Below are 12,956 nucleotides of genomic sequence, written 5' to 3' on the forward strand. Positions count from 1 at the left end.
GACTGGCAGATGTGGTTCGCGGCCCTGGGCCCCCACACGCACAGCCCCTGGTTCACCAGCCTGGTGCTCCGCCTCCTGCAGGGCAAGGAGCCTGGTGAGGCTGAGAGGAGGGGCGGGGCCCATGGGGCGTCTGGGCGACCTTCAGGGGGGCCTCAGGGAGGGCGGACGTTGAGCCGTGCCCCCTGCACCCTCAGTGATCCGCCTCGTCCAGAACCACGTGCCCAGTTACCCCTTCCACCAGCAGCCGCCCACGTACGTGCGGGCCCAGCTCTACAAGTACTGGTTCTCGCACCCTTGGGAGCAGGGGTGAGTCTGGGCGCCAGGAGGGGTGCGGGGTCTGCGAGCTGGCCCCGCCTGAGCCCCCGTGCTGTTGCAGCCAATGGTGGCGACGCCAGTGGGTGGAAGAATTCTTCCCATCCGTGTCCCTGGGGGACCCGGCGCTGGACATGCTGCTCAGGCAGTTTGGCCTTCAGGTAGGAAGGAGTCAGGCAGGCTGGGGTGGGCGGCAGGGGTGATCCCGGCCCACAGGGACGACCCCCCCCGGACCTTCCTCCATCCTGTCCCGCAGGACAAAAGCCCGCCCCGGGCCGGTGGCTCCAGCAACACCCTGAGCCAGGCTCTCCACTGGGTACGGAAACAGCTGTCTCCCCTGGAGGCCCCCGCCCTGCTCTGGGGGCTCCTGGGGGCTGTGGGGGCCATCAAGGTCATGCAGGCCCTGCTGGGCCCGCAGTCCCTGCCTCGGACCAAGGAGGAGAAGCACAAGCCAGCCCCCCAGGAGGACTCGGTAGCTGCCAGCAAGCAAGCTTCCCCAGCCCCCAACATCAGCAGCGGCTCCCAGACCCCCCGGCGGAAAAAGTCGCCGTGATCTGTCAGCCACATGTCCTTAGAGGGTCAGGGTCGCGCTTGCCTCTGGCTCTCTGCCACAGGAGGGCCCAGCCGCCGTGCCTTAGCCAGCTGCCATGCAGACGCAGGTCAGGGTGCTGGCCTGTGGGGGGCGCCAGCCCTTCTGCTTCAAGGGCATCCCCCCACCCCCACCACGTCCGGTCCCAGGACACCCTCTGACCTGCTCGACGGCCCAGGAGGCCCATGTGTGACCTGGCAATCGGGGACCCTTGCTCTCTGCCCCCACGGCAGGGGTCCGAGTCTGAGCCCCAACCCCGGCTCCTGCACACGGGGTGGAGGTAGGGTGGGATGAGGCTGACCTGCTGGGGAGAGGAGGGAAGACGCCCCAAGGTCTCCTCTACAGCAGCCTGTCTGCGGTCCGGATCCGTGAACCAATAAAGGCAATTGTGTCTGACCACATTCCTGCCGCTTCCTTCCCGCAGGGAAGCCTGAGGGCAGTCGGCCTTCTCTGCCTCTGACGGTGGACACAGCCCACATACAGTCCGGCTGATCGCTGACCAGGCTTCCTGGGTGCCTTCTTGGTCTAGCCCTCAATGTTCCCATTTGTAAAATGGACACGAGGGCCCCTCCTGGTGCTGCCTGAGCCGCAGTCCAGCATGGCCTGGCCAACCTGTCAGCTCCGCATGTCAAGGCTATGAGATCGGTGCTGCAGTGTGGGGCCTGGGACCATGTGAAGGTTGGGGAGTTGGCCAGAACACTGGCCCGCCCTGCTCCTGCCCCGACTTCCTCACCTCGGGGGAAGTAGAGGGTCCACACGCTGCATCTTTCTCAGGCTGCGATGGAGGAGAGATGGGAGGTGGGCAGGGCCGGTGTGGACGCCCCGTCAGGGAACTTGTCCGACCTCTGGCTGACAGAAATGGGGTGTGGGTGGGGAGAGGAGGGAGGAGCAGAGGCCCTGGGCCAGGGGCAGGGTCGGCGGTTAGTGCCTCTGACCACTCCCAGGAGCAGGCGTTGAAGGTGCTGCTGCCCGGGTGTCTGGACATGGCTCATCAGTAGGAGGCTAGCGCCTCCCTGCATCTGGCTCCGTGCTTAGCCTCTGCCCCTCAGGCTGTCACCTCCCAGACCTCTGGACAGCCCCCCAGTGTGCCCAGCCTCTCCCCCCAAGTCACTGGTCCCTCTGCGACTGACCCAAGTAGATAGTGCTCCACGCTCAGCCTGTGCCCACAGTCAAACGGGCTTAAGAGGTCCTGTAACCTGAGCCCTTGGGTGCTCTCAGACATAACGAGGTGATCTATATGTGAGCTTGGCTTCAGAGTGTTCAGCACTCTATATCCTCAGCTTCCATGTCTGTGGACTCAACCTCGCTCAGATTGAAAATAAACGTTCCAGAAATTTCCAAAAGGGAAAGTTTCAATTTGCTGCACAGTCGGCAACTGTCTACATAGCGTCTCCCTGGTATTAAGTATAAGTAATCTGGAGTTAGAGTATGTGGGAGGGTGAGTGTCGGTTTATGAAAATACTGCTCCACCTTATGTCAGGGAACTTGATGCCTGTAGTGGTTCCTGGAAGCAATCCCCCTTGGGTAGAGGGGAGACTAATATATTACAACTTAAAAACGTACTGCTTTTCTTAGTCTTCTAAGCTCAGTGTATGAATTGTGTTCCATAACAGCTTTGAGAGAGAATTCACATGCCATACAGTTCACCTGTTTAAAGGGCACAGTTCAGTGGCTCTCAGTAGATTCACAGGCTTGCGCATCCATCACTGTAGTCAATCTTAAAACCGTTTATCATCTCAAGAAGAAACCCCACTCTGCTAAGATGGCATCTTCCATCCTCTCCTTCCCATGACCTAAAAAAACATTAATCTACTTTTTGTCTTCATGAGTGAAAGTGTTAGTCACTCAGTTGTGTCCGACTCTTTGAGACCCCATGTACCGTAGCCCACCAGGCTCCTCTGTCCCTGGGATTCTCCAAGCGAGAATACTGGAGTAGGTTACCATGCCCTCCTCCGGGGGATCTTTCCAACCAAGGGATTGAACTCGGATCTCCTGCATTTCAGGCAGATTCTTTCCTGTCTGAGCCATGTGGGAAGCCTTTTTTTCTTCAGTTCAGTTGCTCAGTTGTATCCAACTGTTTGCGACCTCATGGACTGCAGCATGCCAGGCTTCCCTGTCCATCACCAACTCCTGGAGCCTGCTCAAACTCGTCCATCAAGTCGGTGATGTCATCCAACCATCTCATTCTCTTTCAACCCTTTCTCCTCCTGTCTTCTATCTTTCCCAGCATCATGGTCTTTACTAATGAAGACACATCAGGTGGCCAAAGTATTGGAGCTTCAGCTTCAGTATCCATCCTTCCAATGAATATTCAGGACTTGATTTCCCTTAGGATTGATTGGTTTGATCTTGCAAACTCCCTTGGACTTTCAAGAGTCTTCAACACCACAGTTTAAAAGCATCAATTCTTTGGTGCTGTTTTCTTTATAGTCTAACTCTCACATCCATACACGACTACTGGAAAAATCATAGCTCTGACTATAACGACCTTTGGCGGCAAAGTAACATCTCTGCTTTATAATATGCTGTCTAGGTTTATCAGCTTTTCTTCAAAGGACCAAGTGTCTTTTAATTTCATGGCTGCAGTCACCATCTGCAGTGATTTCAGAGCCCAAGATAATAAAGTCTGTCACTGTTTCCATTGTTTCCCCATCTATTTGCCATGAAGTGATGGGAACGGATGCCATGATCTTAGTTTTTTGAACACTGAGTTTTAAGTCAGCTTTTTCACTCTCCTCTTTCACTTTCATCAAGAGGCTATTTAGTTCCTCTTTGCTCTCTGCCGGAATGGTGATGTCATCTGCTTATCTGAGGTTATTGATATTTCTCCCTGCAATCTTGATGCCAGCTGTGGTTCATCCAGCCCAACTTTTCACATGATGTAATCTGCATTTGTTAAATAGGCAGGGTGACAATATGCAGACTTGCTGTACTCCTTTCCCAATTTGGAACCAGTCTGTTGTTTCATGTTCTGTTCTAATTGTTGCTTCTTGACCTGCATACAGATTTATCAGGAGGCAGGTAAGGTGGTCTGGTATTCCCATCTCTTGAAGAATTTTCCAGTTTGTTGTGATCCACATAGTCAAAGGCTTTGGTGTCGTCAATAAAGCAGAAGTAGATGTTTTTCTGGAACTCTTTTGCTTTTTCTATGATCCAACGGATGTTGGCAACTTGATCTCTGATTCCTCTGCCTTTTCTAAATCCACCTTGAACATCTGGAAGGTCTCAGTTCATGTACTGTTGAAGTCTAGCTTGGAGAATTTTGAGCATTACTTTAGCAGTGTGTGAGATGAGTGCAATTGTGCGGTAGTTTGAGCATTCTTTGGCATTGCCTTTCTTTGAGATTGGAATGAAAACTGACCTTTTCCAGCCCTGTGGCCACTGCTGAGTGTTCCAAATTTGCTGGCATATTGAGTGCAGCACTTTCACAGCATCATCCTTCAGGATTTGAAAGAGCTCAGCTGAAATTCCATCACCTCCACTAGCTTTGTTCGTAGTGATGCTTCCTAAGGCCCACCTGACTTCTCATTCCAGGATGTCTGGCTCTAGGTGAGTGATCACACCATGGTGATTATCTGGGTCATGAAGATCTTTTTTGTACAGTTCTTCTGTGTATTCTTGCCACCTCTTCTTAATATCTTCTGCTTCTGTTAGGTCCATACCATTTCTGTCCTTTATTGTTCCCATCTTTGCATGAAATGTTCCCTTGGTATCTCTAATGTTCTTGAAGAGATCTCTAGTCTTTCCCATTCTATTGCTTTCCTCTATTTCTTTGCTTTGATCATTTAGGAAAACTTTATTATTTCTCCTTGGTACTCTTTGGAACTCTGCATTCAGATGGGTATATCTTTCCTGTTCTTCTTTGCTTTTCACATCTTTTCTCAGCTACTTGTAAGGCCTCCTCAGAGAATCATTTTGCCTTTTTGCATTTCTTTCTCTTCTGGATGGTCTTGATCACCGCCTCCTGTACAGTGTCACAAACCTCTGTTCATAGTTCTTCAGGCATTGTATCAGATCTAGTCCCTTGAACCTATTTCTCACCTCCACTGTATAATCGTAAGGGATTTGATTTAGGTCATACCTGAATGGCCTAGTGGTTTTCCCTACTTTCTTCAATTTCAGTCTGAATTTGGCAATAAGGAGGTCATGATCTGAGCCACAGCCAGCTCCCAGTCTTGTCTTTGCTGACTGTATAGAACTTCTCCATCTTTGGCTGCAAAGAATATAATCAGTCTGATTTCGATATTGACCACCTGGTGATGTCCATGTGTAGAGTCTTCTCTTGTGTTGTTGAAAGAGGGTGTTTTCTATGACCAGTGCATTCTCTTGGCAAAACTCTGTTAGCTTTTGCCCTGTTTCATTCTGTATCCAAGGCCAAACCTGCCCGTTACTCCCTGTATCTCTTGACTTCCTACTTTTGCATTCCAGTCCCCTATGATGAAAGGGATATCTTTTTTTGATGTTAGTCCTAGAAGGTCTTGAGGGTCTTCAAGCTGCTGCTGCTGCTGCTGCTGCTGCTGGTAAGTCGCTTCAGTAGTGTCCGACTGTGTGCAACCCCATAGACGGCAGCCCACCAGGCTCCCCAGTCCCTGGGATTCTCCAGGCAAGAACACTGGCGTGGGTTGCCATTTCCCTCTCCAATGCAGGAAAGTGAAACATAGAACTGTTCAACTTGAGCTTCTTCAGCGTTACTGGTTGGGGCATAGACTTGGATCACTGTGATATTGAATGGTTTGCCTTGGAAACAAACAGAGATCATTCTGTCGTTTGTGAGATTGCACCCAAGTACTGCATTTCGGACTCTTGTTGACTATGAGGGCCACTCCATTCTTCTAAGGGAGTCTTTCCCACAGCAGTAAATATAATGGTCATCTGAATTAAATTTGCCCTTCTGGTCCATTTTAGTTCACTGATTCCTAAAATGTCAGTGTTCACTCTTGCCATCTCCTGTTTGACCACCTCTAATTTGCCTTGATTCATGGACCTGACATTCCAGGTTCCGTGCAATATTGCTCTTTACGGCATCAGTCTTCACTTCCATCACCAGTCACACCTACACTGGGCATTGTTTTTGCTTTGGCTCAGCCTTTCATTCTTTCTGGAGTTATTTCTCCATTCTTCTCCAGTAGCATATTGGGCACCTACCGACCTGGGGAGTTAATCTTTTGGTGTCATACCTTTTTGCCTTTTCATACCGTTCATTGGGTTCTCAAGGCAAGAAGGCTGAAGTGGCTTTCCATTTCCTTCTCCAGTGGACCATATTTTGTCTTCATGGAGTTAGCTATTCCGGAACATCACATAAATAGAATCGTATGGTTTGTACCCTCACATGTCTGGCTTCTTTGACTTGGCACAATATTTTCACGATATGTCCATATAGTAGCCTGTGGCAGAACTGACAGTCCTTTCTGTGGCCGAACAATATGCCATTGTGTGTTTACGCCACGTTCTGTTTATCCATCGACCCCTCAGTAGACACTGTGTCGTTCTCGCATTTTGGCGGTTGTGAGTAATGTTGCTGTGAACATGTGCACAAGCATCTGGTGAGTCCCTGCTTTCAGCCCTTAGGGGTGTATACCTGGAAATGGAGTGGCAGCAACACATGGGGATTCACGTTTTGAGGAACCTCCAGACTTTCATCACAGAAGCTGCACCTTTTAAATTTTACATTTCCTCCAGCAATGTACCAGAGTTCCAGTTTCTCCACGTCGTCACTAATGCTTAGTACTTTCCCTTCTTTAATAAAAGCCATCCTGATGGGTAAGAAATACAAACACTATCTCAACTGTGATTTTAATTTGCATAAGAAAAGTGAAGTCGCTCAGTCGTGTCCAACTCTCTGTGACCCCGTGGACTATAGCCTGCCAGGCTCCTCCGTCCATGGGATTTTCCAGGCAAGAATACTGGAATGGGTTGCCGTTTCTTTCTCCAGAGGATCTTTGCTTTTGCCTAATAGGGCTTCCCTGGTGGCTCAGATGGTAAAGAATCTGTCTGCAATGCAGAAGACCAGGGTTCAATCCCTCGGTTTGGAAGATCCCTCGGAGAAGGGAATGGCTACCCACTCTTGCCTGGAGAATCCCACGGACAGAGGAGCCTGGTGGGCTACAGTCCGTGCGGTCACAGAGAGTGGGACACGACTGAGCAACTAACGCTCCTACTACTGCTAACGGCTACTGAAAGTGAAAGTGAAGTCAGCCAGTCACGTGTGCGGCTAATGAGGCTGAGCATATTTTCATGTGCTTATTGCATTTGTATGTCCTCTTTGGAGAACTGGCTATCCAAGTCCTCTGCCCTTTTTTTTGGTCACACTGAGTAACATGCAGGATCTTAGTTCCCCCACCAGGGATGGAACCCATGCCCCCTGCAGTGGAAGCAGGGAGTCTTAACCATTGGACTGCCAGGGAAGTACTTCACACTGATTGTATTATTACAGCTTTATAGTGAGTTTTGAAATTGGGAAGGATGAATCCTCCAGCTTTATTCTTCTTTTTCAAGATTTTTTGGCTATTTGGGATCCCTTGAGATTTTAGATTTTTTTTTTATTTCTGAAAATCAATGCCATTGGAATTTTCATAAAGGTTGCCTGGAATCTGTGGATCAGCTTGATTGTACAGTTGACCCTTCAGCAGTGCCGAGGTTAGAGACACTGACCCTAACCACTCAAAAATGGGAGTCTAACCTTAGAGTTTGCCCTCCATATCTGAGGTTCCACATCCACAGACTCAACCTATGAAGGGTCGTGTAGTGCTATAAGTGTATTTAGGGAACTAAAATCCACATGTAAGTGGGCCCGTTCAGATCTGCACTGTTCAGGGTAAACTGTGCTGTCTTCTGATGACAGCGTCCCAGGCCATGTGCTTGCATTTTCTCTCTTCTATTTAAATCTAGCAGGTTTTAGCAGTCACTCGGGAGGTTCCATTTATAATTTTAAATGCCTAACATACTTAACTGCTTTACAAATTTAATTTGCTCTTTGACTGTTTAGTCACCTGACCTAACACAATCTTTCCACGATTCAAAAACACCCATAAGTGAACACACATACAAGTGCAATGAGCCAGTCATCCTCTTGAACGTCCCTTTACCAGGAATAAACTTACTAAGATTGATCAAGGGCAAAAGCCTGCCACAGCCTGGCCTGTGAGGACGCCCAGGGCCTGGACCCCAAGCTGACCTCCAGCTTCAAATGCAGAGTCTACGTGTGGCCAGAACGTGGGCCCTAGGGCTGCTGGGCAAGCACCGATTTTCTCTCTGTCTTGGCTTCCAAAAGGAGAGGTGGGCGGGGAGGAGCTGCGCCAGCCCCACGCAGACTCCTGGAGAGGGAGGCCCTTCTTGCAGCGGAGGCGCTGCCACATGGCCTCCTTGGTGCCCCGGCCCCTGATGAATGCATCTTCCTGATCCGTGCTGCCTCCGCACCCACACAACATCCCACTGATACGGGGCAGCCACGGTACCTCTCACTGGAGCCGCGTGCTCACCGCAGGTGGGGGCACCCACAGCTGGTCCTTACCTGCAGGCACTCCACCTCCAGGCTGCAGCCGGACACCCACCCCCGGGCTCAGCAGTCCCTGCTCAGAGTTGCGTCTCACACACTGAACGGTGCATTTAGTGACCCAAAGATGTCTGCAGAACGGCAAGGAAAGTACCGCTTGTGCTTGTTCCTGCTGCAGTCACAAGCGGGGCTGGTAGGGGCTCCCCACGCTCGCCGTCTGGAGCCCTGTGAGCCCCCGGCCCATCTGCGAGGGCACAGCCGTCTTCCATGGAGCCGGCTCCTGCTCGGCAGTTCTGCGCGGCCACAGTCTCCAGGAGCCTGTTGCCCTCCAGGCCCCTCAGCCGAGCGCCAGCCACCCCTTCCCTGTGGCCACCCCTTCCCCGGCATGCTCATCCAGCCTTGGAGCACTGCGCGCCTGGCCTTGCCCGGCTCGGAGGAGGCGTCGCCGTGCCTCTGGGACAAAGCCCTGCTTCTCGGCAACCACATCCCACATCCAAGCCGACACTGCAGTTGGGTCTCCGACTGGTGGTACCATCATTCTGTCAGACAATCGATTTGGGGTTGTGGGGCGTCTGGGGGCCTGCAGGCTCCAGCCTCTGCATTCTGGCCTCGGTCAGAGGCCGTGCCAGGCGAGTTAGTGGATGACGGTGCCGAAGGAGGCAAGGGACAGGGTAGCAAGTCCAGGCACACAAGGGCCTGGTGGTGACAGATGGCTGCTGTCATCACAGGCGGTGCCTGTGGAGGTGGCCAATGACTCCTCGGGATGGGCACGCCGTGGGCTCTGGAGCGGCCGTATTGACGGCAGGGCCTCCACTTCAGCCCTGAGGGAGCCCACAGAGGCAGCTTTGGGGTTTCTGGCAAAGGATCACCAGGTCATCTGGTCTCACGTTCTTAAAAGCTACTGAGAACCCCAAAGAGCTTTTGTTTACGAGTGTTGTATCTGTCAGTATTTACCATTGGAAATTAAAGTAAGGAATTCTTTAAATATTTACTTATTAATATTATTTGAACGGGGGCTTAGAGGTTGAGACTTTGTGCTTCCACTGCAGCGCGTGCAGGTTTGATGCCTGGACGGAGAACTAAGATTCCCACAAAACATGCAGCGTGGCAAAAAAAACGACCTTCTTGAGTAAAACTGACCTTTTAAGCCAGAGACCTCTCTGGGTGAAAGCAGCAGTGACCTCATGGTCCCCAGCAGCCCAGAGTCTCCGGGGCAGCTGGGCAGCCGCCAGCCATGCCCTTGGGGCCATGGTCTGGGCAAGTCGCAGAGTCCGTCAAGTCACAGAATGCTCTCTTCCGGTCCAGGCTTGGTCCTGGGTTTCGGGAGCTGGACTCACTGCTGTCCTGTCTCAGGCCATCAGTGCCTGTAGAAGCCGTGGCCTTCCTCTAGCACATGCTTGCCACCCCCGAGGGCTGGCCAGAGTAACTGAGGCTGTGATTATCAGCCCCGCTCCTGTAGGCCACAAACCACCAGGTCTCCATCACCAGCAGGTGTTCCCAACTTTCAACCCCAAATGGGCCCGACAACAAATTCTAGATTCCTCTAAGACTCTTGCTTGCAACGACTCTCTTAGAAGACACTGGCTTGTTTAAAGGGAAATTCAATGGCTCAGCAGTAAATAATCCACCTGCAATGCAGGAGGAGAATACAGGAAACTCAGGTTCGATTCCTGGGTTGGGAAGATCCCCTGGAGGAGGGCACAACAACCCACTGCAGTATTCTTGCCTGGAGATGCCCACGGGCAGAGGAGCCTGGCCAGTGCAGTCTGGAGGTAGGGCCAAGCCTTGCTTCTGCGGGCTCCTCAGCTGCCCGGTGCCCTGAGGCCCCCAGCAAGACCGGCAATCCCTGGGTAGACTAGAACATGAGATCCCTGGCCCCCTTCCCAACCCTGGGGCCTGTTTGGAGACAGCCAGGTTACAGTCTGCAGGGCCACAGAGAGGCGCGGGGACCTAGGGTCCCAGGTGAAGGTGGCCACCCCTGCTGTGCAGCGTGGAGGCCCCCCTTGGGTGATGACTTTGGGCCCAGACAGTCAGTATAGCATCCCCCGCCCCCAGCTCTGAGGCTCACGTGTCTCCGCCGCCCCCCTCCCCCCACCTCCTCGGAGACTTGCCTCCTCCCCACTCTCAAGAAGGCAGAGAGGCCCTGCTGCCCACATGCAGTCCAGGCTCAGAGCCCCCTGCACCTCACAAGCCGCTCTAGGGAAAGGACCCCCTTGGTGCCCTGCACCTGGCCTGCCCGAGTTCAAAGTCTGGGAGGGGGCCTGAGGATGGTGTGAGGGAGCCCGGAGCAGGCAGGAGTGCTCCAGGAGAGAGTGGGGAAGAGCTTGGGCAGAGCCTCGTTTATATGCATGTGTATGTGGATTTTACTAATTATTTGGCTGCATGCAGGATCTTCTTTGAACCGTGCCTTGATCTTTAATTGAGGCACATGGACTCTACAGTTGCAGCTCAGCTCACGGGCTCCAGAGTGCACTGGTTTAGTTGCTCTGCGGCATGTGGTCCCCAACCAGGGATCAAAACCCCATCTCCTGCAACCACTGGGCAACCAGGGAAGTCCCAGGCAAAGTCTCTGGCCACACTTGACCAGTCCTCTCCTGCTGCCAGGGCACAGCGGGGCTGGGGTGCTCAGGAGGGGTTTGAGCGGGACAGGCTGGGGTCTCACTGGGCAGCAGGGCAGGGAGGCAGTGGCCAGTGCCACCTGCACAGTCACAACCTGTGGATACTCAAGAAGCGACTGGGTTTTCAGCCCGCAGCACGTGCGTTTGAAATACCACTTTCCCACTCCCGAAGTTCCTTGGGGCAAGGGCCAGTTCCACGTCCATGGCAGCCCCTACAGTGAGCCGGAAATGGCCCGCAAAGTTGTCTACATCCGACCTGTGAAATGTGTGAGCATAGCCTCACTTGGAAAAAGCACCTTGTGGCTATAATCACGGACCTTGAGATGAGGAGGTCGTCCTGGATCATCTGGGTGGACAGTGAGTGGCATCACAAGTGCCTTTATGGAGAGGGATGGAGTGGGACACAGAGAGGCAGCAGTGTGAAGGCGGAGAAGACTCAGCCAGCCACTAGCCGCGGGTGCTGGCCGCCACCTGCGAACGGATGACCTGGAAGAGGCACTGCTGACACCGTGATCTCAGACTTCTGCCTTCCAGTACTTGAGAGAGTAAATTTCTGTTGTTTTCAACAAGTCACCAAGTTGATGGTAGTTTGTTACAGCAGACACAAGAAATTGACAGAGTCTGGGCATCCTGTTACACCAGATGGCAAGACATCCCATCCCAGAGACCAATTTCAATCATTGAAAGGGCCCAGGAGCCCACCGCAAAGCCCCTCCCCAGCCCTGTCTGAGCACCAGGAAGGATAACAACTCATGGAAGCACAAATCTATTGAATCTGTGTGTCCTTGATACACAACAGACAACTTGACTGTGTTCGAAGGGTGCTACAGAACCAGCTCTTACAAACTGATTAAGAGAAAGGTGGGAGCACGTGCTTCCCCTTCCTGCACAGACAGCAACCAAACAGGGCCGGGAGCTGCCTGGTCCCCGGGGTGACTCTCTCTCCATCCGGTGGAGGGTGTACTCAGACCCGAGACCACTACGCGGCCAGCTGACCACGCTGGGGCCAGCGGTGTTCTCCGAAAGTCCCCACCTCTAGAGCACTCTGGTCCCTAAGTCAAACTTGAATCTGATTCAGCCTCTGCTCAGTTATCAGTTAGCAAGAAATACCGAGGAAAACATGAAAAGATCCCAAGAGGGTGCAATCAGCAAAATCCTGAAAGGAAGTCCCCAGACAAATGAGCAGCCTTCCGCGGAGCCGCCGCGTGAGGGGGGCACACTTGGCCAAGGAGAGGGCTGCGCCTGGGGGTCTCCTCATGGATCGCGTTCATCACGGTTAGCCTGTGCGTTTACCACTGGGTTTCCTGTAGTATGTTCTAGCCAGCAGATGTTTTCGTTTTGTTTAGGGAGACTAAGCCCAGAACAGGGGTCCCCCACCTCCAGACCGGTACGCCAGTGAGTGCCCCACCACAACACGCCTCGGTCTCGACACAGGTCAGAATCGCAAGCTGCTTCAGGGTCTTTATTACCAGCAGGGAGGGGGCCAACCGGGCAGGCAGTGCAGGTGGGCCTGTGGGGTCCCCGGAAGGGCTGCGGCGGTGGACACTGTTCCCGACAGTGGCTGCGCCCGGGTCACCCAGCAGGTGAGGGGTTAGGCGGGCAGTCACCAGCACAGGATGCCAGGACAGTACTTGTCAACGAGCCCTTGGTAGTAGGGCCTCAGCGCGGCCACGTCTGGCAGGCTGGAGCTCTTGGTGTAGAGGTCGAACTTGCTGCAGCACAGGGATGGCGGCCATGAAGCCCCCCGAGTGCCCCCCCCCAGGCATGACCGTGACCGTGACCGTACTGGCCCGTGAAGCCCCCCGAACCCCGCCCCCAGGCACGACCGTGGCTGTGACCGTACTTGAACTCCTGAACCCAGGGCAGCATGGCCAGGTCCTGTTCGTTGCACAGCTGCTGGTAGTCGCCGAACTTGTGCCAGGGGTAGAACGAGTGGAACCGGATG

At 53.2% G+C, this 12,956-nt stretch overlaps 2 protein-coding genes across 2 annotated transcripts in view; one reads left to right on the top strand and one right to left on the bottom strand.

Annotated features, from left to right (window-relative positions):
* The window catches only part of LMF2 (lipase maturation factor 2), a 4,440-nt gene extending 3,138 nt beyond the window's left edge, over nt 1–1,302 (top strand). Inside the window, exons 12-15 of the mRNA XM_010841603.1 lie at nt 2–94; nt 195–306; nt 377–473; nt 569–1,302. Of these exons, the coding sequence (XP_010839905.1) occupies nt 2–94; nt 195–306; nt 377–473; nt 569–865 (599 nt within the window). The 3' untranslated portion in view covers nt 866–1,302. The remainder of the gene's footprint in view (nt 1; nt 95–194; nt 307–376; nt 474–568) is intronic.
* An 11,144-nt stretch (nt 1,303–12,446) lies between these two features.
* MIOX (myo-inositol oxygenase) overlaps nt 12,447–12,956 on the bottom strand; it is a 2,700-nt gene continuing 2,190 nt past the window's right edge. Inside the window, exons 9-10 of the mRNA XM_010841527.1 lie at nt 12,855–12,956; nt 12,447–12,723 (exon numbers count right to left, since the gene is read on the bottom strand). The exon at nt 12,855–12,956 is cut by the window's right edge and continues 9 nt beyond it. Coding sequence (XP_010839829.1) covers nt 12,615–12,723; nt 12,855–12,956 — 211 coding nt within the window. The 3' untranslated portion in view covers nt 12,447–12,614. The remainder of the gene's footprint in view (nt 12,724–12,854) is intronic.

Source organism: Bison bison, unplaced genomic scaffold (genome assembly GCF_000754665.1).
Source record: "Bison bison bison isolate TAMUID 2011002044 unplaced genomic scaffold, Bison_UMD1.0 scf7180017847066, whole genome shotgun sequence".
NCBI lineage: Eukaryota > Metazoa > Chordata > Mammalia > Artiodactyla > Bovidae > Bison > Bison bison.